Below are 25017 nucleotides of genomic sequence, written 5' to 3'. Positions count from 1 at the left end.
TCCACCCTAAAAAAATTATTAAGATACATTAATTTCTTTAAAAGATATGAGCTCAGTCTACGAAATTTTGGGACAACCCTCTTAACTTGGCACACAGGTAGACTATACTAAGATACATAATTCTATGCATCGGTTATTACTTTCATAAGTGGCAAGGATCATTTTTCTATTTATTGCTGTTTTAAAGTCTCTAGTCCCAACTGCTACTTTTCTCTTCCTTTGTTTCAAGTATAAACCAGTAGAGCTACAGTCTCGACAGAGACTTCCGGTTTTCTAATGTGCACAAATGGACATCTACAATATATTTCTAGTATTTTATTGCTCTTGCGCTTCCTCAAGAATTCTTCCCTACCAGAACTTTTACGCAATTACATCACCAGTGTTACTCTGACGTTAATTTAAGCTTTTAGGTATAGTAATTGAGGAATAGTTCGTGATAATTTGAACTCATCAACCACATTTATTACTATTTCAGCTACTTTGTGACAGAGAAAGCGTGTCCTATAACTTGTTTCATCAATTTAATGATTGTATCTTCCTTTTAATTTTCAGGCTCTTCAAAACCAACTCTCATCTAAAATACGTATTTACTAAATTTACACAACTTGAAACAGAAGACGACATGAGACAGAATGAGGCCTTAGAACAACATGCAACTTTCGTAATGACTACAGTTGATGAAGCTATTTCAAATATAGACAATTACAATTACGTCACAGACCACCTCCACCGTACCGGGGCCACACATCAAAGATTCGTAGACTTCAGTTCAGAAAACTTCGCGGTAAGTGTAAAAGAAATGAGTCTCTTTAAAAATTTCATTTCTCCATTTTTTCTATTTGCACAACATGAATAAAGGACTGCTATTTCCTCAAATTATAAAAAAGGAAAAGACACATGGGCCTTAGCTTAACAGTCATCTGAATATAATGGGCTTTTCAATTGATGTCAATTTTGAGCAAACCTTGACTTGCATCATATAAGAAGTCTCGTTTAAAGTCTTCGCTCGCGTGGCGTAGTGTTTAGCGTCTGCCCTTAAGTCGTAAAGTAAGGAGTCTATTCTTACGCCGCGGGTTCGAATTTCGCTGTTGGACGTTACGACCGGTCCTTCGGACGCGAATGTATAAACGGAGGTCCCATGTCGCTGTAGGTGCTGGCACGAAAAAGATCCCTCCCTGCTCACAGGCCCCGTTTGCATTGTTTAGGGCAAAATTTGTAGTTCTCCATCGGCAAGAGATGGCGTCTCCATATGAGTTAAAAATTCTCGAGAGGGACATTAATCAACATACAATTAATCGTTTAAAGTCATCATTTCGTAATTTGTATGATCGATACAATGACCTTGTCAGCAAACACATGAACAAGTAATCATTATATTAGATAAAATGCTTACTGGTGTTTTTCATACTTGTTGCACACGGCGGATGTGACCGATGGGCAGGGAATGTTCACTCCTCTATGGCACCTGATCCCACCTCTGATGTTTTTGAGGTCCGTATTTGCTCTGCTCCTAATTTGTATTGTTGTATGGACTTTTGAGCTTGAATATTGTTCGTTTTCTTCACATGTTTCAATTAAGCAGTTTGTCTTTTGATTAATTATATTATAGAATGAAATTTCACTTTGGAACTAACAAAAGGTTTGAATCATACCGATTTAACTAATAAAGGGCATAGCAGAATCTGACTCATATTTCTCATATATGGACGTTTACTACAGAAAGACTGCTGGCAATTTTTATTTTATGATAAATGTGAAGATTTCAACTTTATCGTCAACTCGACCAATTTAGTAGCAATACACCATTATCACATTTACATAAGATATACAAGAGCACGTTTTACTTGATCAATTTCTAAAATGATGCAGGGTGCCTGAAATATAAGTTGATTTTATATTGGTATCAAGAATATTTTTTAAAGTCAACATTTCGCAAATTCTAAAATCAATACAATGAACTTGTCTGCCAATACAGTCTCTTTTTAGGTCGTGTTGATTAACATTTTTCATACAAGTTGATATAATACTTAATTTTTTATGGATTCTCCATATACCAAATCAAGACAAGGAGCGCATGCTTCTTGTCAACGGAGGATGCTTTTTTATGACACCAGATTGCTCTTGCAGTGTTTAGATACGGCCTTGCCTGCCCAGTTCACATTTTTACTGTTTTATGGGTTCGTATAAATACGAAAATTGTTCGTTCTTTTCACATTACATCAAGAAAGGATTTTATCAAAGCAGTATCTTTTCCCCATCTGTCTATTCCACGTACGTCTACAGTTCTGAATAAAATGTGTGGGGGTTTGGTGTAAGGGAATGCTCTAAAGATTAAAAACATAGCATGTATGCCACCCTTAAAAAATTACCTACCACCTTCATATATATTTAGCAGATAGATAAATTGTATGGTTATAATACGAAAGGGTTCCTCTTTTTAAATTGTGAAATTCATGGCCGTTGGATAAGGGGTAATGTTATAGAGGGACTGAAATGATGGTCAAACATTTTTAATTTATGTTATGTAAATCTGTCTCGGCTTTCTTGTAAGAAGGATACATATGGAGAAAACGAACAGTATTCAAGACGGAAAGTCCATAAAACATTACAAAATGGGAGCAGAGCACACCTAGACCTCCAAAACAGGTGGGATCAGGTACCATAGAGCAGTGAGCATCCCCTGTCGACCGGTCAGACCAACCGTGCGCTCCTTGTCATGATCGGGAAATAACGGGAAAATCCGTCGTCAATTCAGTGTATAAATCTGCTTTCGTGTTAACAGAGAAATGAATTGACGGTTTTGATGAGCCAGGAAGGGAAATTTGTAGGTCAGAGGTTCCGGTTTATGGCGGTACTCGATTGATCATATTGTGAAGATGGATTATTTGTCTCTTATTCCAGCTAAATTGCAGAAAACCGAGGGCTAAGTTATTTTTCAAAGATTCATGATTATTTACAAAGAAATGAAACGTGATACTGAAAAATCAAACCTGGGGGCTAGATTTATATACTAGGAGACAAATGCATACACTGTTAAGGAAGACCTTATTTTACTTTAGCGGCTGATTTCTGATTACTTCTACTCGCGTCTTTATTCGGGTCAGTGTCTCAAAATAACAAGGATCGCAAAATAAGGGATTCATTAGAGATTTTAGTATACTCGAAGGAATGAAGTTCCTTATTAGTTGCACGTTGGGAATATAATTCTTTAAATCGGATTGAGATCATGTGAAATTGGAAAATCCTATTAACGAATCAATACTGTGTCTTCACAAGACGGCGGTTTAATGTTCAGTTAGATTTTTTGTTGAAGCAGAATTGCCGCAGTTTTGTTCTTAATGTACCAGTTATATTTGTAGATTGTTTCTCAAAATCACAGGAGATTTAACAGTAGAGGGGAGAAAAAAATCGGACTTTCTACATTACTATGCACTTACTTGCTAATATTTTTTTTATAATGGCTAGAAATATTTGACTTTAATGATTAGAATGCTGCTGTCGCTTTCCGGTGATTCTGAACATACTTTGAAGTCTGGTTCCAATTAATTATCAAAATGACACAGAGATATAAAACCATTCGGAATACGCTCAAGTGATCAATGCCTTGTAACTTTAAATAAATAAAACAGAAAAAATGCATTTAGCCAAAGTTGTTCGGATATTGATAAGGACAACATTCTATTAAACTCGACAACTTTCTATAGCATGGAAAAGAACACTAACTAAAAGTTCATGTATCGACTTTGGCGGTTGAATTTTATACCCAGTAAATGAGAGGGTCGGGACAGAAATGTATTAGCCTACGCACTAAGAATTAAGTAAGAGGGTACATGTGAAGTACATGCATATCCTGGAATTGCATATCTATATTCGTCTTCAAGTGTGACCAGTTCTTTAATTGTAAAATCTTTGCATAACGATGTGTTAGTATAATTAATTTAGTATCGTAAGTATATGCCGACGTAATTAGAAATATGCGTCGCAAACCTACGTGTACGAGGTATCAATAAATCAATAGTAATGCTAGTAAAATAGTAACTTTAGTATAAACAGAATTTGCTCAAAGACCATATCACGTTTTGATCACAAATGGCAATAATTTTAATACAGTTTCCTTGTAGTAATATACAATGCCCTTATTTTCTAAAAGCTTCTTTCTGCGTGGCGCAATGGTTAGAGCGTCTGCTTTAGAGTCGCAAAGTAAGGAGTTGATCCTTTATACATCGCGGGTTCGAATCCCACTGTGGGACGTGGAGACCGGTCCTTTGGATGATCCGTGTTAACCGAGGTTCCGTGTCGCAGTAGGTGCTGGCACGAATAAATCCCTCCCCTGCTCAATGGCCTCGAGTGCCTAGTAGAGAAAAACTTTGAAGTTCTCTGAAGGCAAGTGATGGCGTCTCAATATGAGTGAAAAATTCTCGAGAGGGACATTAAACAATATACAATCAATCTAAAAACTTCTTAATGAGACCCAGGCCTCTAACTTGGAAAATGATTTCAATTACTCTATAAAAGATTTTCCTAAAAGCAATCGGTGAATTTACGCTCAGATAAAACCGAGTTTTATGCTTGTGAAACCGAAGTGAAGCAATTAAACCCCTAAATAACCCATATACAACATTAGTCACTACAGCTATTTGTTACGTAATTGTTTGGAAAAAAAGATGTTTCAGTCGTTAATTTTAGATCACATGAGCCACATGTTCTCATGAGCTATTCTGATAGAAATTCAACTGTTGTCTGTCGTTGTCGTATATTAAACTTTTAACATTTTCATCTTTTTCTCTTGAACATTGGGCCAATAATATATCAGACCTAGTACCTTGGGTTAAGAGAAATCCTGGGAAGATAGTTTTAAAATACTGAAAATTTGATGAAGAAATTTTATACTCTTTTAAAGAACCAGAGTCAGAAAAGATGGAACCTAAGTGAAACTTCTTGACATACCGGTGTAGCGTAGATTCACGCATATTCAAAACATGACTCCTAGGGGTAGGTTGGAGTCATTATGAGCGATTTAAGTTTTACATAAGAGAACATGGGAAAAATCTTCAAAATTTTTTTTTTCAAGAAATGCAAAGTAGATTAATCATAATTATATAGTAGCATCCCGAGGTAGTGTAGTTTGTTCTAATACCACTTCTGATGTTTTAGAGGGTTCTTTACAGAATGTCGTAAGTGATAAATTGGGTTATACTGCCCCTCCCCTCCATTAATTAATAAATGAATAAAAGTAAGCTAAGTATAGCAATCAGGAATGCATTCCGTCACAAGAGAAGTTGGATCGATCGCAGAGAGATTATTTCCGGGGCTTTATTGGGATTTACAAAGTCAATGTCACCGTCCATCTTCTGTGCTCGCATAGTCATTGCTCAAGTCAATTTCAGGTTACTCCTTTTCATTTTCGATAATACAAGAAATGGAAAGAGACAAAATTCCATTAATAAATCCAGTGAAGGACTTTGGTCCACGTTGAGGAGATTAGACTTTATGGGAATCGATGCCGAGCCATATAATGACCGGGTCATTGTATTCTAAAACCATATTAAGTACGTCTGTTATACTGAAACATATTTTTTAGAGAACCAACAAGCAGGAGGTAACAAAACTGTCAAATTTAAGCGTACCAAGAATTATAAAGGAGTACTGATTGAAGAATAATGAGAATAGCCGCCAGGTTTTTGGTCAAAATTACAATATACAAACATTTTAATCCTTAGTTAAAGTAACATACGTATGAAAGAGATTTCAGAAAATTATTCATCATGAAAAAAAATATTTTTGGGTGAAGACTTGATACTGACAATACATTTTTTTTTTTTTTTTTGCTTTTCAGAATTATGTTTACTAGCATATCAATAACTGGGGACTTCTAAAAAATGCTATTAAATAAATGAACTTAAATTACAAACTCGGCTTTCTAAAGCTTCCAATTACAATTCTTTGGTAACCCTGAACAAAAGTAATGTTTTATCTATTATAATAATTATAATGCCAAACTATAAATTATGGAAATTTTACGCACAATTATACACACGTGCTCATATTCATTTATACATTATTGATGGTAGAGCCCATACCGCACTTTGTTATGCGATGTGATAATCAACACTGTTCATAAATATAATTAAACCTAATAAATATCATAATGTTAAAAGTAATGTAGTGTGTAATTAAAATTATGAACATCATAATAACAGTAAAAAGTGTTTTAATCATTCATTATTTTCTACATCTCTACATAATACATGTAGTAAACAAATATGCGAGTGTTCCAATTATCTTATAATAATTATTTTTTATCATTTTCAGAAAATCAAAGAACCGTTTCTGGAGGCTGTGAAAATAACGTTGGGAGATCGGTATACAGATTATATGGCAAATGTCTACACTAAAACAATCGACTTCATTCTTGTTACACTACGCAGTGGATATCTCGACAAGAATCAGTGTTACGAACTACAATCCTCAAAATCACCCACAAAGACCGAAGCAGATCAAGCCAATGGGGTTTCTTCTGATCAAAGCTTACCGAAAATTGAAATAAGTTCAAAACCTGAAGAAAAATGACAAGCAAACGAGCAGTATTTATATTAACGATTTTTTGAATTTTAACAAGGAAAATTTTTACTCTTCCACTTTCCAATTGACTAATTTTGATCAAACTGCAATGTAAATAAAGTGACATAGTAAGTATGTATAATGGGATTTGTTTTAAAAATTCATTCCTAGATCGAAGTCCTGATATGAAGCAGTAGGTTGTTTCAATGTAAATATTGAATAAAATATATCTTGTGCTAAGACACAAAATTTTTCTTCTCGTCTTCTAGTCAAAACAAAATGCTTTTACCGTGGAAAATGGGAGTTTCTCACATTATTTACTTTACTGGAATCAACAATTCTTTCCAATTCTTTTTCAAATGGAAGGATACATGGGTTTAATAAAAGGTCTGTATGTTATTGATAGGTACATATCTTTTTATTTTTTTTTTACCGTGCACTCTACGTAATAAATGAATATTTTTCAAAAACATCGTCTACATAGCAAAATATTCCGAAAATATGATGCGGAGATTGTCAGTTTTTAGGACTGCGTTAGTATTAAAAGGTATAAAGATAACGAACGGTGATCGATCGCAATATTTTTTTATAAATGAACAAAACAAATCATAAAACACGGAATCCTGGAAATTCCGGAGATGGGATCAGTTGCCAAGGAGGAATATGCATCCCCTATTGACTGGTCACGCCCTCTATGAGCCCTACGTATGGATATGGCAGAAGGGACATTCTGCAGTCATATTCAGTATAAACAAGATGGTTTGTGAAATACTGATGGCTTAACGAAGGTTAAGCTTTCTCAAATGCATCTTCTATTCATACACGGTCAGTATGTTCTTTTGCCTTCAGCTTTCGCAAAAGCGAAGGGACATTACATGACATTCGACGGGCTGTCAGTCGCAGAAACTTTTACTTCAAATGGTGTTTGGTTACGTGTGAATAAGAAGATATGACTTGCAGGTTTTATCGTATGAATAATTCATGTCTTCTGGATGCCATATTAAAAAAAACTGAAGCTCCTTGTCACGGAAGGCGTTGGTATGATAAAGATTCATTAACATTATCCCATGGCCCCTTTATGTCGCGTAAAGGGCTAAAGGCCTTTCACCATAATTCTTTTATATCTCTATATTAAAACTTCAAGATCATGAGGTCAAAGTCACAGTACTTTTCGAAAGGTCAGGTCATATGCAGTGAACATAATGAATGTGAATGCAGTATCTTTTCTAAGCTTCTAATCGAGCTAAGGTCACATGTTCTAAAAGCATAGTGCATGTAGGAAAAGTTTTATAACCTTGACGAGAATTTTTTCACTCATATTTATAAGAGATCCACGAATTTCCTGGAAGATGAAAAAGTTTAAAAGAGAAAGGACAGCCAGAGACACAGTTACTTAGCTGACCTAATCAAATCATTAGACATCATATGGTAAGGCATACAATGAACACAATTGAAATCAATTAACTACATCTTGTATGCATTGTGAAAGCTTGGTCCAGATTGATTTAGGGGTTTCCGAGGAGTCAATTACACTGTACTAACATGCGTATTTATCTATAATGATACGAGTTCTTTTTATATTCGTCGCTCGAGTGGCGTTGAGGTCCGAGCGTATGCTGTAGAGTAGCGGAGTAAGATGTTGATCCTAATGTCATGGTCCGAATCCCACTGCGGTACGTGTCGCTCGGTCGAGACCGTTTAAATGAGGCTCGGTGTCGCAGTATGTGCTGACACGATAAAGATCCCGCAATGCTTTAACAGCCCAACGAGCTGAGTACAGATCTTGATTAGCAGCTCATTTCAGGCAAGTGGTCAAGTCTCAACATGAATGAATAATGCTTGAAGGAACGTTAAACGAACATGTAGTCATGTTAGACCGATTTGTTTAAATATTCATCCTTACATCTGTATTTATATTAGGAATGACAAAACATAGAAGGCATCTTTTTTTTCTGTATCAATATATTGCAAAGTCATCTTTTTCTGCACGAAAGTATACGTGAGTGTGTTTGTACTACTTAATTTCAACTTGAAGTGTCAAACAAGAGGCCCACGGGCCTTATAGGTCACCTAAGTATCATGTAACAACTTTCCAAAATTGAATTGGTTCGTATTTTAAATCAAAGGCCATGAAATTCAAACTTTGAAAGAGGCACTGTTGTTTTCATGACTATACACTTAGCTTGCTTACTTTGGTTACTTAATACCAAAGGTAAATAAGAGTAACAAAGAGAAAATGCATTTCGATCCAGTTGTGCACCCCACCCCAAAGGAACCACTGAACCTAGGGGCACATATTTCAAAAATCTGGAATTTATCATAAATTTTATATCATCATAAATGGTTGATTAATTAATACCAAAAAAGCTGATATCAAAGCATTGATTTATATTCAGACTATGTAACCCCCACCCCAAGTACCCTGACCCATGGGCCCTGAAATTAACCATTTTGGAAAAGGCACCTTTCATCATCATTAATATGTACTTAGAACATTGGCATATTACCCAGGCGCTAAGGAAAATGTTTTATTGCTCAGGAGCAGAGAAGAAGATGTTTGAATGTTTAAAGAATCGCAATTTTGGAAGAGATGTTCTTGCTCATCATAATTATGTACTTTGTTAGTTTCTTTAATACCAAGGAGCGGAGAAGATTTTCAAAGAATTCATGCATTTTCACTATATAATTAATAGAGCCCCACCCTAACACCAGAACCCCTGACCTCAGGGCCATGAAATTCACAATTTTGGAAGAGGCAGCTTTCTTCAACATAACTATGTATACGATTTGTTTATTAAATACCCAGCAGCAAAGAAGATTTTTCAAAGAAATAATGCATATTCACTATTTAATCTATATAGCCACGCCCTAGCACCTAAGAACCCCTGACCCTGGGGCCATGAAATTCACGATTTGGAAGAGGCAGCCTTATTCAACATAACTATGTACTGATTTAGTTTATTCCATGCCCAGGAGCAGAGAAGAAGATTTTCAAAGAAATAATGCATTTTCGCTCAATAATCTATTTAGCCCCACCTAGGTCTAGAACCCCTGACCCCAGGGCCATGAATTTCACAATTTTGGTAAAAGACTCAATGCTGATTACAATCATGCAAACAATTTGACTGCTTGATGTCCAGGAGTAAAGAAAATTTTTAAAGATTGCATTAATTTAAGTGGTTTTGGCCCCACCCCTCAGGCCCCAGGGGGGCAGGGACCATGAAATTCGTATATTTTGTTCCCCTTCACCCAAAAATGCTGTATACCAAATTTGGTTGAAATTGATTGAGTGGTTCCAGAGAAGAAGCTATAAATGTTCAAAAGTTTACGACCGACGGACGACGTTCGACGACGGACGAAAAGAGACAGCAATAGTTCATCTGAGTTTACGCTGGTGACCTAATAAGCAATTGATTACCGGGAATAAATTAGATTCGACCCGAATTAACTACTAAGCAAGAAATACTTTATACATTGTCAAGTAAACTGGGTTTATATCTCTTTGGAATTGCGAACTTTCTCGTGGGAAATTCAGTTTCCTGCAAATAATCTAATATAACACTCTTCTTGATAAATAAAACACGAACTTGAGAGTGCAACCATAGCCAAACCCCAAATCTGTAGTTTTATGAAATATGAAGACTGTTCATTTCTTGTCTGGTTTGGTTTACAAAATGATGGATCTCTCAACAAGCTCTCATTACGCAGAGGTTTCCGTTCTAATTCAATTAATTGTTTAGGATACAAGAAGAAGAATTTATTTTACAAATATTGACGTTAAAGAAACAGATGATGAATAACCACTTCGTTGTTCCTTTAACGCGAAGCTCGGAATATACATGCATCATCTAAATGGGCAGAGTGTCCCGCAATCGCTAACAAGATAGAAATCCTATCAGCCTGGAATAAAAATTGAATCTGTGGACGTATATTGATGTAAATATTAGATGAATTTATTATTCATATCCCGCATTGTTTCTGAAACCAAATGCATCTGATAGACGACCATTCATTTGACACAGCCATCATCCATCAATACATATTGTGCGAGAATTATGCATAACGCAAGTTAAGTATTCCCATAAATTGATTATTTAGTACATGAACTTCGTCTTCGTATAAATTCGTTATGAAATGGCGAAATTAATGCAGGTCTTTTGTCATGTTGCATTGAATCTGTAGTCGCTATAATGGATATCAAAGTGTTAACTCTTCCGGTACGCTGAAGTTTTCTGTTTGTTCTAAATTTACAAGAGACTCTAGCAGGGTGCATTGTTCTGCTGAATCTGGATAAGCCTATATGGACTCAAAATGTCTTTGAAGTATATAAACCCATTTTAAAGGATTTTTTTTCCTCTGAAAGCTGTTCTTCATTCCTTTCAACCAAAGCCGTATGGAAATTTAGTTTAATTTTTTGTCCGAGTCTGAAAAAACTTTCATGATATTAATTCCTTAGACGTCGCGCACAGTATTGGGGCTGATTTTGTACCGTCAAAATATATATTTCTGACGTTGTTGCGTATGACGTCTAAGCGTAAAAACGTTAAAAATTAAAGGCGTAACAAATTAGACTAGACATCCAATTTTTGCTCTCGTTTTCTTAAAAATGTTTAACTTTTAACTATTTCTTTTAATATGAAATTTTATTCATATGCACATTTTAAAAATAAGATTTTATTTGTAATAAGTTTTTCCATAAAAAAAGAATATAGCTCAATTTAATGATTTACGTCCCGTGATATACCAAAATACGCATATTAGTGCCGTAGTAACAAACCGACTAGACATCAAAATCACTCTATCAATCTCTCGTCTTACTTGCTTATAATTTTTAAAAGAAATAATTGACTACTTCTTGATTTGCACATTTCATTTATACTTTAGTTTTACCAAAAGAACCTGTTATATAGTAAAAAAAAAATTACCAAACATTCCATCTTTTCTTGTTACTTGTCAAGATTACGGCATGTTACGGAATGCTTCCAATTTTACGAACAGTCGGAATTGGCCAGTTTTGGAAATTTATTAATGAATTTTGTGAGACATCATCACTGGACGTTATAGATGCTTCAAGCAAATTAGCAGAAAAATCCATCCAGCCAAAACAATAAAATGACCAAAAATACTAACGCCCGTCGTTTACAGTGTTGCAAGTTAGGCAATTTAGAACCCCAATACTATGCGCGACGTATAAACGCTCGCGGGATATTGAGATGAAGTTACAAATGTACATGTAAATGGTCATAGTATTATTAAGTAATTTATGACAAAAGATATTCATGCCCCCACCCTCCGAAGACGGGGGAGCATATTGCTTTGCTGCTGTCTGTTTTTTCGTTCATTTTCTTTGCAGAGGTTGTACATATTGAAATGAAATTTGGTATACATGAAGCATGCTTCTGACAGAAAAGTTAAATGTCAGAAGGATTTCAACACACTCGTAAATTTCATGGTCGTTACAATGACTTTGCTAGCAAATATAACATAGCATAGAATTGATTTTTTTGGCCGGTATGTTTCATACCAGTTCTTATCCCCTTGAAACAGAGCTGTGATAGATACAGTATTGAGGTGGGGGGGGGGTCCTTGTGTGCGTAACGGAAATAACATGATTTTGCATCGGGATCGATGTCGACTGGTGCCTTGATACATTGTCCCCTGCTTTCGCGAAAACGAGGGGATAATAAATCTCCTTCGTTTGTAAGTGTGTCAAAAAACTTGAACCTTGGTCATAACTTGAAGTTTTACATCTGAATGAGAAGAGATAGGATTTTCATATTTCACATGAATATTAGCTATGACAATACCTTTCAAAATATGCCTTGATTTTTTACTCTTCGACCATGAAGTTTAACCTGCTTTTTATAATATTTAATATGACTTTAAATTGGTCTTAGCTTTTGAAAGAGAAAATGTTGTGAGGGCCTTCTTATTACACATGCATATTTTCTGTGAGAAGACCTTTCTAGATATACTACATTTGACCTTGTGACCTTGACCATGAAGGTTGCCTACTTTTCAAAAATGTAATTTTTCCTCATAACTTTTTATTTAGAAGAGATATAGCTTTCGTATTTCACAATACCTGTGCAACATCCTGTGACAAGATGTTCCCGAGGATGCTATGATATTTTTTAACCCTTGACCTTCATGTTTGATCTAATATTCAAAAATATTACATTTGGCGATTATTTTTGAATGGCCTATGATGGAGTGTTCATATTTGACACAATATGCCATAAACAATGACATATTACCCACTAATACATCGAACGCGAGGGACCACAATTCCTTGAATTTGCTTGTCGATATGCTCGTTTTTACCCGATCAATATTTAGGGTTAACGGTAGGTGATCAACGGGGCATCTTACCCCACTTTAGGATTTCCAGGGGTCCATATAATATTCACTGTCCGCAGATTTCAATTGTTTATACATTTTTGAATTCAAATATTATTCGTTAACTTTACTTTTTCATTCATTATAACTGAAAGCCTGACTCTTTCGAAACTATCGAGATATCACTGTAAAAATTGTGTTTAGGATTTAAACAGTTCCGTGACGTGTTTAGACCTAAACATGTATAGACATATGTTCAACAGCTAAACACTTATGTCTAAACATGTTTTATATCTAAACGTGTTTAGAAATTAAATACGTTCTGTCGTAAAATGCAGAGTTATCTTCCCGGAAATGACACAAATACTAGTATATTTGAACGTTAATTTGAGCGGCCATTGAAACAAAGTAAATCACAAAAGGCTTAAGGGACGTATCAAGGGGAGATACTGACAACCCACCGGATAACCATGAAGAAATATTGAAAATCATTTGAGAGGCATCTTTTTACTGCAATATATTAAAGGTATGTTTTCTTCTTCTAAGATTTGCATTATCAAAACACGATGAGCAATGTAAACAGTGCCTTGAGGTCGTTTATAGACTTGTAAGAGAGGAGTTTACATTGAATTTCACTAAAAACTATTTTAATATAGGTATATAAATAAAGTTTCAATGCAACTTGAAAAATTGATGTCATCTACAATGGGCAGCATACGGTACTTTCACTTAAATCTGACTTTCTTTCTTACAGATTTTGTGAGTAGTCCGGATCGAACTCAAAGCATGCATGTATCAAAGTACCTGCATGGCGTCATCTTCAAACTTCAGAAATTATATTATACATCAGTATAATAAAACGCTTATCCACTGGTTGTGAGTGAGATAGCTCTTTTATCAAACCCTTGACAGGGACTATTCCCCTCGGGCAGGCCCTCGGGGAATAGTTCCCTGTCGCGGGTTTGATAAAAGAGCTATCCCACTCACAACCAGTGGATAAGTGTATACTATGCAACCGATTGAAACTGTAATTGATCATATACAAACTTTTATATAAAATAAATATTCTATAATTTTAATTGAAATATCTCTAACAAAGCATTATTAAAAAGATTAAAGGGGGTTTTGATAAAAAATTGTTAGCTTATTTATTTTTGTTGCTCATCCCTGTGTTATAAAAAGTATGTCATGCTGATTATAGAGATCAAAAAATTAAGTTTTTCTGTAAAAAGAACATCACTTAATTGTAAAGTATCTACATATCTAAACAATCAGAGGCCTTATGATGAATAATTTATATTGGTTAATATTTTGTAAATTTTGACAATAATATTATGTGTATTAAGTAATATGCTCTATACATGTGTCATAATTTACAAGTGTTTAAAGTTTTTCTGCAGTTACACTTGTTTTAATATGTTAAATCTAGATATGTTTAATTTCTAAGCACATAATTAAGATACATGTATGTGTTTAAAATCCAAACACTTTTCTAAGCACTTTTTTGTCACCTTCTTTTTTATATGTTTAATTCCTAAACATGTAAAATTTCTAAACATGTATGAGAAAGTGTTTAGAATCTAAACACGTATGTGCTTCCATTCTAAACACTTTCTCATACGTGTTTAGAAACTAAACATGTTTAGGAATTAAACATATAAAAAAAGAGGGTGACGAAAAAGTGCTTAGAAAAGTGTTTGAATTCTAAACACATTTCTTACAGTGTAATAAAAGACAGCTGGCTGCCTTGTCGTATAACGTCATATAAAACAACCAGGCACTCAAAGACGAGCATCCTGGCAAAAGGGCGGCAATAAAGGGCACATAAGTCCTGATATAAATTATTACTACCGTTATACATTTATCCTCAATTCACCTCTATTAACATTCAATGAAATTCTTGTGCTGGAAATAGTTCTCCGATCTGTGCTTTCTGTGTAACTCTTGCAGTCATTTTTTTCTGATTTGGCCGGACTGATTGAAGATTTGAGGGCTCATAATATTTACCCTGCCCGTCCGTTTTTCTGCCTTGTCCGCAAAAACTTGAATAAACTTGCCCATCATTTTTGAGAAGGGGAGGGGCTTTTATATTTCTCAGGCTTTTCCTTCTAAGATCATTCTTCAGGTACCACCAAATCCTTAGCAACGTCAACCCTCGCCACAAGCTGCTATATTGGGGCATCAGAATTTCACAGACACATCTTTTTTTTTTGGTGGATCTCACATAAACCTCTTAATCTACGTATTGTGTTATTTTTTCACTGAATAAATCCATATCCTGAAACATACTTGTTCGTCTGTTGCTAAATTGGCTACATTTTCATAACTGTAATTTAAAGATACAACCATTTGATTCGGGAGAGGGGAGGTGGGGGTTGGTGGCAAATGTTGTCAAGTCATATTATTTATTACCATAACTCGCAGAACAGAATTTTCATTCCAAAGATAATCTGAAATAAGATTTTCTTTCTTTGAGTATTTATTATCTTCCCAGTGGTGGATAGAAATTTTCAATAATAAAATATATTTCCAAAATTTGCTGTCCTTCCCTCTTGAAGGACCGAATGATTTCTCCGGTTAAAGCGTTAGGTTGTCTAGTACTAGTATATCATATATCTTTAAATAATTTTCAACTTGTTTCAAACTAATAGATCTATCTTTGTAATTGTCAAATAATAAAGAAGCATTTCCACTCCTTCGTTTATCAAATTAATACTTAGTCTAGACTGCGTCAAAAGAGATTCATTGCATCTAATTTACTCCTCATTTTGATGAGAAAAGCATAAGTTTCGCAATAAAGTTCTTTATTAATGTACCTTATATATTTTTATTTGTCGTATTTCCCGTTTAAGAAAATTATGATTGCATTTACTGAAAACTTGCAATCAAACAGAACTCTAACAAAAAGCACTCACAATTCTACAGGAAGCTGTTCCGTTTCATAGTATAATATAACTGCACTTACTTACGCATTAAGTCTTTATTTGTCGTTCGGGAGAAAAAAAAACATTATGTAACCCTGGAATCGAAATAAGATAGAAATCAATATTTAGTAAATGTTTTGTGTCTTTTTCATGCAAAGCAATTAGAGCTTTTCCCACCTTCTTTAAATTTAATCTTTAGATAAAAGTTGACTGCATATTCTTAAATTTCACACAAAAAGAAATCAGAAATGGCTTAAAAATCAACAAATTAAAAATTTAAGACAAGAGGACCTTAAAGAGCCTTAACGTTCACCCGAGTATAGTACAAGATCTGCGCTGTACTGCCTCAGTTACAAGGATTCAATCTCCAGCAGCTTACTCAGGCTGTGAACGTACCACAGCCTTGTATGCACAGATACTTGTGGACAGGATCGACCCCCATCCCCGATATTCTACCCCGGGGATTATTGGACGTTTTTTTCACAAAATATTTAATACACTTATTCATCATGTGTACAATAGGAAAACAAGATGTGTTTGTGAAACACTGATACCCCCATGGCAATATAGCGAAGATTTCGTTATTGCAAATTTAATATATTGACACACAAGGTCTCGCAATGCGTTCTCTTTGGGGCATTGACTGACCAAGCTGTCCTTCCATAGTGATATAGATTACAGTGTCCTCTGTGAAAACTCTAACGCTTCGACAAATCAAAAAAACAGGCAAGAAAAAGAAAGGGACTAAGGACTGAGCCCTGAGGGAGCTCAGATATTACAGGGATGGATGTAGAAAATTTGCCCTTGTCTAACACTACCATTTCGGTAACTGAGGAACACCTTGATCCCTGTATTTTTGGTCTCGAACACCAAACTGATGTATTTTGAAAAGTACATTGTGGTATGAGGCCTGGTCAAAAGCTTTGCTGTAATCCATGGCCAGCAGGATCAAATCGGTTTCCTTACCAAGCTGGATGTTATGGGCAAGCTCATCTTCTAACATCACCAGCTGGGTTTCACAACTGCGTCGCTCCCTGATTCTGTTTGGAGATCGTATACGATGTTCTGTTTAAAATGCTTTGTCAAGTTAGACGCGATGATGTGCTGAAATTTATACTGACTTGCTTTATTATGAAACCTTCCCATATATAAGTTTACGAGTCCAATGATTTATAAAACTTTTTATAAAGACATCATATTTTTCCCCTCAGAATGTGACCTGCTCTTTCAAATGAACAAATTTCAATCGCCGTCATATAAAGATACTTTTGTAGTTCGGACAGTCAGAAACAAATTCGAAAAAAAAAATATTGTAATGAGTAATGAATAAGACAATGGGTCTATGCCATTCAAACGTTGGTGTGACTAGGACTAATGGAACAGTTCAGGAGCCTGTTCACCCCTGTTTGAATAGTATAGCCCTTAGCTATATAAAAGGCTGCAGATGCAATCTCGAGTAGAAGAACCGTTAGGAAGTCAGAAGTGGGAAGTGTCAAAAGAAGAAAAGGTAATTAGTAATGAAAAGTTAAAAAGGCTAGGGTCGAAGAAAAAGCACAAGTGAAAGGTAAACCAAGGGATACGGAGACACGATGTGCAGTAATCCTGAATAAGGGGGACACACCGAGTACTCTTTAGAATTTGGTTGTGGAACACTGTGTAAGGTACCCAGCCAGTCCAACGTTATTCAGTAAAGAGAACCATGGTTTGTATCCCGTTTTGTAAAAAAAAAAAAAGAACCCAGGGAAAAGTAACCCAGTCATCGTTGTAAATAATATTGAATCATAGTATTAATTGTAAGCTCTGATAGAGCCAGAGGATAATTTAATTTATTTATACTTGTGCTAAGACCCTATATCCCTTGAAAACGGACCCTTAGGTTATACGTTACAAAATATATATATATATAGAGAGAGAGAGAGAGAAACTTAGATGACAAACTCTACAGGCTACAGAGCTCATCAACAAATGAGGAGGCCTATATATTATTTTGACAGTAAAATAATATCGTCATGAAATACCAGCTTTAGGTACATATCAGTTCAGTGTATAAAAATGCTTATTACAAGAAAGACAACTCCAGTACGAGTAAGATTTTACATTAAGTTGAAGGTTATAAAGAAATATCTACATTTCTTTGATGTCTTCTCCCATTCATCATTAATCTGAAGTATGTTGCACGTTATATCAAACAATACTATTGTGAATTTCATGGTCCTGCCCTGCCTCCCAGGGGTGGAGCCAAGACCACTAAAATTAATGCAATCTTTAAACATCATCTTTACTACTGAACATCAAGCAGTCAAACAGCTGGCATGATTGGAATAAGCATTGAGTCCTCAACTAAAATTGTGAAATTCATGGCCCCAGGATCAGGAGTTCTAAGTGCTAGGGCGGGGCTAAATAGATTACACAAGGAAAATTAATTCATTCTTTGAAAATCTTCTCTGCTGCTGGGTATTTAACAAAATTACTACATAAAAAGTTATGATGGAGAAGTGTGCCTCTCCTAAAATTGTGAATTTCATGGCCTCAGGGTCATGGGTTCTGGTTTTAGGGATTAGCTATATAAATTATTTATTGAAAATGCATTAATTCTTGAAAATCTTTTCTGCTCCTGGGAAGTAAGCAGATGAACTATCTATATACATGTAGCTATGATGAGCAACGGTCCTGCATTTATGAATTGCAAAGCCCCTGGGTAAAGTGTACCGTAGAGGAGGGTGGGGCTTTAATTATATACTGAAAATGAAGGAATGCTTTGAAATATGCTCCTTATTATACCGCAACAAGTTGCGTGAGGTATAATGTTTTTCACCCGTCCGTTAGTCCTGTTTTTTTTTGTGTCAGTACAACTCCTCATAAACTGCTGCACACAATTTCGTCAAACTTTGCAGATATATAGGACATAGGGGCCTAATGTGTAGATGTTCATATTACCAGGAAATTCCGATTCCTTTATTTTTTACGGGAAATTCCGCACTTTTCAACTTAGATTTTTTGGCTATATCTTGAATATAGAGATGAACAATTTGTCAGCACAACTCCTCATATACTGCTGCTCACAATTTCGTCAAACTTTGCAGATATTTAGGACACAATGTGTAGATATTTATATTACCAGGAAATTCCGATTCCTTTAATTTTTTACGGGAATTTCCGCACTTTTCAACTTAGATTTTTGACCATATCTTGATTATGAGTATGAACAGTTTGTGAGCCAAACTCCTGATAAACCGCTGCACACAATTTCGTCAAACTTGACAGACATTTAGGACACAATGTGTAAATGTGCATATTACCAGGAAATTCCGATTCCTTTATTTTTTCCGGGAATTTCAACACTTCGACTTTTAGGGGAGCGTGGGGTATGTGAGCTTACTCACTTTTTCTTTCATTATAAATCAGACATTTATGTGATGAGAAAGGGTGCCTTTTCCAAAATTGTTAAATATGTGGACCCGGGATAAGGGGTTCCTGTGTGGTGGTGTACAAATGATTATTGCTGAATACGGATCGTTTGAGATGCATTTTGTGTTCTTCCACTACTCTGCCATAGATATTAAGCAACTGATCTAAACATGCTAAGGATGATGTGCACTGGTGCATCTTTCCAAGTTGTGAATGTCTCCAATTGTTTGAATGTTGTTGCAAGATGCTCGGGTGACCTATAAGGCCCATAGGAATCTTGCTAAGATTTTGATCAATGTTCGTAGAGGCTATACAATATTTTTAAGAAGGATGCGGCTTATACAATGGGACAGCTACTTTTGTTGGGCATTGGTAAGGACCAACTGGACACCCATTTTTCAGCAATATATTAATTGGCATACACTTTTTCCTGTATAAAACTGTGATCAAATAAATTTACAAGTCATTCCGATTTAAAGGAAAATGGACACAGTTTCAGATAAAAATTTTGAATTTATTTTTCCTTATTTTTATGATTGAAAAATACTTAACTAAGGTATTTCTAATGATCATCAAAAATATGAATGTCAGTTGTCGAATGAAACATATGGAGAAAACGAACAGTATTCAAGATCTAAAGTCCATTAAAGGGGACCCATACCTGCAAATAACGGTTCGCAATAGGTACCCATGAGAATTCCAATAGATTGTTAGAAGATCTGGTCTCCAAAAACCACATAGATATTGTCAATCAGAAACTCGAGCATCTTTTTGATGTGAACTTCAGAGTTCTTGTGTGTTCAATCAGAATGTTTTTTTAACAAAATAATTTTGCCAATGACTAATAAGGTAAGTAAATTTACGAACTCCATTTTTATTGAAAAAGCAACTTTCAGTGATATAAAGTAATCAGACTAAACATGCTACTTATAGAGTTATAAGTAATGGTGCCTCTTTCAAAATTGTTAATGTTATGGCCATTGGTTTAAAACACGAACCTAAATCAATGCTTGGAAAGTTGTAACATGATGCTCAGATGACCTTTAAGGCCCAAAAGCCTCTTGTGTTTCAACATTATGTCTGAATCAGTAATATCACACTTGAATCTTTGTTCTTCTTCATGGGCTTCATCAGTGACAGAGAGCAGACCTGAAGAGTTTCACCTTGTTGCCCTTGGTTGGGCTGGTAAAACGTTTTGCTGCAATTCTGAAATAGTCTGGTCGTTTTCACAACGGAATATTTTATATTAATTTTTTTTTCTGGAGCATCCCTTTCATCATCTAATCTGAGACGTATTTCAGCTTTTTCATTACCAACCATTGTTGTCCTTTGTCATCTAGTTGTTCAGTTGTCTTTAAGTGTTGCTTCTCATCATAAATCCACTTATAAATTTCTGGATCATTAACACTTACAGGTCTTCACACAATTTAGGTACTTTCTTTTCTCTTGCGTAGAATACGGTTTTTATACCCCATGCAACAAGTTGCGGGTGGTATATTGTTTTTGTCAGTCAGTCAATCCTGTTTTTTTTTTTTTTGTCAGCACAACTCCTCTTAAACCGCTGCACAGAATTTCGTCAAACTTTGCATATATTTAGGACACAATGAGATGTGCATATTACCAGGAAATTCCGATTCCTTTATTTTTTCCGGGAATTTCCACACTTTTCAACTTAGGTTTTTGCCATACCTTGAATAAGAGATGAACAGTTTCTCAGCGCAACTATTCATAAATCGCAGCACAGAATTTCATCAAACATTGCAGTTATTTAGGACACAATGTGCATATTACCTGTAATTTCGAATTCTTTTATTTTTTTCCCGGGAATTAGGCACTTTTCAACTTAGATTTTTGGCCATATCTTGAATATAGAGATGATCGTTTTGAATGTAGAAGTGAATTGATTGTCAGCGCAACTTCTTATAAACCGCTGCACAAAAGTTTGTCAAACTTTGCAGATATTTAAGACACAATGTGTAGATTTGCACATTACCATGAAATTGAGATTCCTCAATTTTTCCCGGCAATTTCAGCACTTCGAGTTTTGGAGGAGCGTGGGGTATGTGAGCTTGCTCACTTTTTCTTTCATTTACAGAAGTCGGTATGTTCCAGGTAGAAAAATATTTTATCTGGCGGCCGCCAAATTATTTTCTGGCGACCAACAGATATTGCAGCCGGCAGAAACATTACCTGGCATCCGCCAAATACCGGTAATTATCTGCCGGCCGCCACATACATGTAAGTTATATAGCGGCCGCCATTTGAAATATTTTTTCTACCCGGCACCAACCGGCCTCCTTAGTTTTATCTGTATCTGTGTTTAAAGCTGAACACTACTCGTAAATAGGCATAGTCCGCCATATTTCTCGTTCTTCAACGCTCTCCCTACAACTCGTATATAAGGAGCAAATCGCTAGTCAGTTCAATGTATTTTACTATAGAGATCCGACGAGTGCAGACGTACATCTTACAGAGTATAACTGCTCAATATCGATGAAATTATCAAATTTTACGTATTTTTTCCTAAACAGGACAAAAGTATCATGAAAATTACAGGTCAATACATTATTTACAAACAGAAAATGCACATAAAAACAAGAAATAAACGCAAAAAATCTAAGACCACGATAGGAGTACTACATGTCGGCCACGAGTTTCGAGTGTGCAATCGGGTGTAACAAAAGCGAACGGTTTATATACCCGTCTGACAGTGCCTATTTATGAGAAGTGTTCAGCTTTAACTTTTCAATTATACATGTAGTTGGTGCTTTTATCAATTCACTTTCTTATTTTCAGTCTTCATAGTTTCAAAAATTAATTTAGCTTTTAAATCTTCATATGTAGCCATGGTGATATGCTGACTGAAATATCAATAATAAATTGTTCTACCAAATTAATCTTTAGGTCTTACGCAAGGAAATTGAAGTTCCATATATATAGAGACAATTTTTTTTTTCATTTTTAGCTCTGCTGGTCAGAGACCAGAAGAGCTTATGCGATAGTAATGCGTCCGTCGTCCGTCCGTCTTTCTGTCTGTCAACAATTTTTCAAAATGCTACTCCTCCTACAGTTTTTATCCGATTTCAATATAACCATCTTCGCTAGCCAAGGGTGACGATCCACGGTGTTTCTCTATTCATAGAGAAACACCGTGGATCGTCACCCTTGGCTAGCGAAGATGCAATATAACATGGCACACAAGTAGACTAAACTAAGATACATAATTCTGTGCATCGGTTTTTGATTTCCATGAACGTTGTTGCCGTAGTTACTAAAAATAGAAATTTCTGTGAAATTCTTTCAAAATGCTACTCCTTCTACAGTTTTTATTTAATTTCAAGATAACTTGGCACACAAGTAGACTACACTAAGATACATAATTCTGTGCATCATTTTTTGATTTCGATGAACGGTGTTGCCGTGGTTACTAAAAATAGAAATTTCTGTGAAATTGTTTCAAAATGCTACTCCTCCTACAGTTTTGGTCCGATTTCAATATAATTTGGCACACAAGTAGACTAACTAAGATACATAATTCTGTGCATCGGTTTTTGATTTCCATGAACAGTGTTGCCGTGGTTACTAAAAATAGAAATTTCTGTGAAATTGTTTCAAAATGCTACTCCTCTTACAATTTTAGTCCGATTTCAATATAACTTGGCACACAAGTAGACTACACTAAGATACATAATTCTGAGCATCGGTTTTTGATTTCGATGAACGGTGTTGCCGTGGTCACTAAAAATAGAAATTTTTGTGAAATTCTTTCAAAATGCTACTCCTTCTACAGTTTTAGTCTGATTTCAATATAACATGGCACACAAGTAGACTATACTAAGATACTTAATTCTGTGCATCGGTTTTTAGCTCTACTGGTCAGAGACCAGAAGAGCTTATGCGATAGTAAGGTGTCCGTCGTCCGTCCGTCTGTCTGTCTGTCCGTCTGTCTGTAAACAATTTTTCAAAATGCTACTCCTCCTACAGTTTTGGTCTGATTTCAATATAACTTGGCACACAAGTAGACTACACAAAGATACATAAAATAGTGCATCGGTTTTTGATTTCCATGAATGGTGTTCCTATGGTTACTAAAAATAGAAATTTCTGTGAAATTCCTTTAAAATGCTACTCCTCCTACAGTTTTGATCTGATTTCAATATAACTTGGCACACAAGTAGACTTCACTAAGATACATAAAATAGGGGATCGGTTTTTGATTTCGATGAACGGTGTTGCCATGGTTACTAAAAATAGAATTTTCTGTGAAATTCCTTTAAAACCTTACTCCTCCTACAGTTTTCATTTGATTTCAATATAACTTGGCACACAAGTAGATTACACTAAGATACATAAAATAGTGCATCGGTTTTTGATTTCAATGAACGGTGTTGCCATGGTTACTAAAAATAGAATTCTCTGTGAAATTCCTTTAAAACGCTACTCCTCCTACAGTTTTGGTCTGATTTAAATATAACTTGGCACACAAGTAGACTACACTATGATATATTAACTAGTGCATCGGTTTTTGATTTTGATGAACGGTGTTGCCATGGTTACTAAAAATAGAATTTTCTGTGAAATTCCTGTGAAACCCTACTCCTCCTACAGTTTTGGTCTGAAGGCTATGGTTTTTTTCTCATCCTTTGTTATAAGTACAAACCAGTAGAGCTACAGTCTCGACAGAGACTTCTGGTTATTTTGATGAGCGGCAAGGATCATTTTTAGCTCTACTGGTCAGTGACCAGAAGAGCTTATGCGATAGTAATGCGTCCGGCGTCCGTCCGTCTGTCTGTCTGTCTGTCCGTCTGTCTGCAAACAATTTTTCAAAACGCTACTCCTCCAACAATTTTAGTCTGATTTCAATATTACTTGGCACACAAGTAGACTACACTAAGATACATAGAATAGTGCATCGGTTTTTGATTTCAATAAACGGTGTTGCCATGGTTACTAAAAATAGAATTTTCTGTGAAATTCCTTTAAAACACTACTCCTTCTACAGTTTTGGTCTGATTTCAATATAACTTGGCACACAAGTAGACTACACTAAGATACATAGAATAGTGCATCGGTTTTTGATTTGGGTGAACGTTGTTGCCATGGTTACTAAAAATAGAATTCTCTGTGAAATTCCTTTAAAACACTACTCCTTCTACAGTTTTGGTCTGATTTCAATATAACTTGGCACACAAGTAGACTACACTAAGATACATAGAATAGTGCATCGGTTTTTGATTTCGGTGGACGATGTTGCCATGGTTACTAAAAATAGAATTCTCTGAGAAATTCCTTTAAAACACTACTCCTTCCACAGTTTTGGTCTGATTTCAATATAAATTGGCACACTAGTAGACTACATTAAAATACATAGAATTGTGCATTGTTTTTTAATTTCGGTGAACAGTGTTACCATGGTTACTAAAAATAGAATTTTCTATGAAATTCCTTTTAAAACGCTACTCCTTCTACAGTTTTAGTTTGATTTCAAAATAAGTTGGCACACAAGTAGACTACACAAAGATACATAAAATAGTGCAATGGTTTTTGATAAGTACAAACCAGTAGAGCTACAGTATTGACAGAGACTTCTGGTTCTATTTATTGCTGTTTTAAAGTTTCAAGTCCCAACTGCGACTTTTCTCTTCCTTTGTTTTATTAAGTATAAACCATTAGAGCTACAGTCTCGACAGAGACTTCTGGTTGGCAATTAGTTTTAGGCCTAGAGTATTAAAATTGGACTCATGTACTAGGAATATCATTTCTTTAGCAGAATTATCCCACTGAA

The 25017-nt window shown here is 35.3% G+C and overlaps 1 protein-coding gene across 1 annotated transcript; it reads left to right on the top strand.

Moving 5' to 3' along the window:
- Positions 1 to 475: 475 nt before the first annotated feature.
- On the top strand, positions 476 to 6815 carry LOC134283210 (uncharacterized; the record flags this gene model as incomplete). Its single annotated transcript, XM_062765658.1, has 2 exons — positions 476 to 784; positions 6313 to 6815. Coding segments are annotated over 2 exons (567 nt in total), but the record flags the coding sequence as incomplete, so codon positions are not given.
- Between the last annotated feature and the right edge of the window lie 18202 nt (positions 6816 to 25017).

This window comes from Saccostrea cucullata, unplaced genomic scaffold (genome assembly GCF_032062105.1).
Source record: "Saccostrea cucullata isolate Sc308-1 unplaced genomic scaffold, CSIRO_AGI_Scuc_v1 ctg5016, whole genome shotgun sequence".
Taxonomy (NCBI): domain Eukaryota; kingdom Metazoa; phylum Mollusca; class Bivalvia; order Ostreida; family Ostreidae; genus Saccostrea; species Saccostrea cuccullata.
Note: the sequence above shows the minus strand (reverse complement) of the source record. Positions and strands in the feature narration are given on the sequence as shown.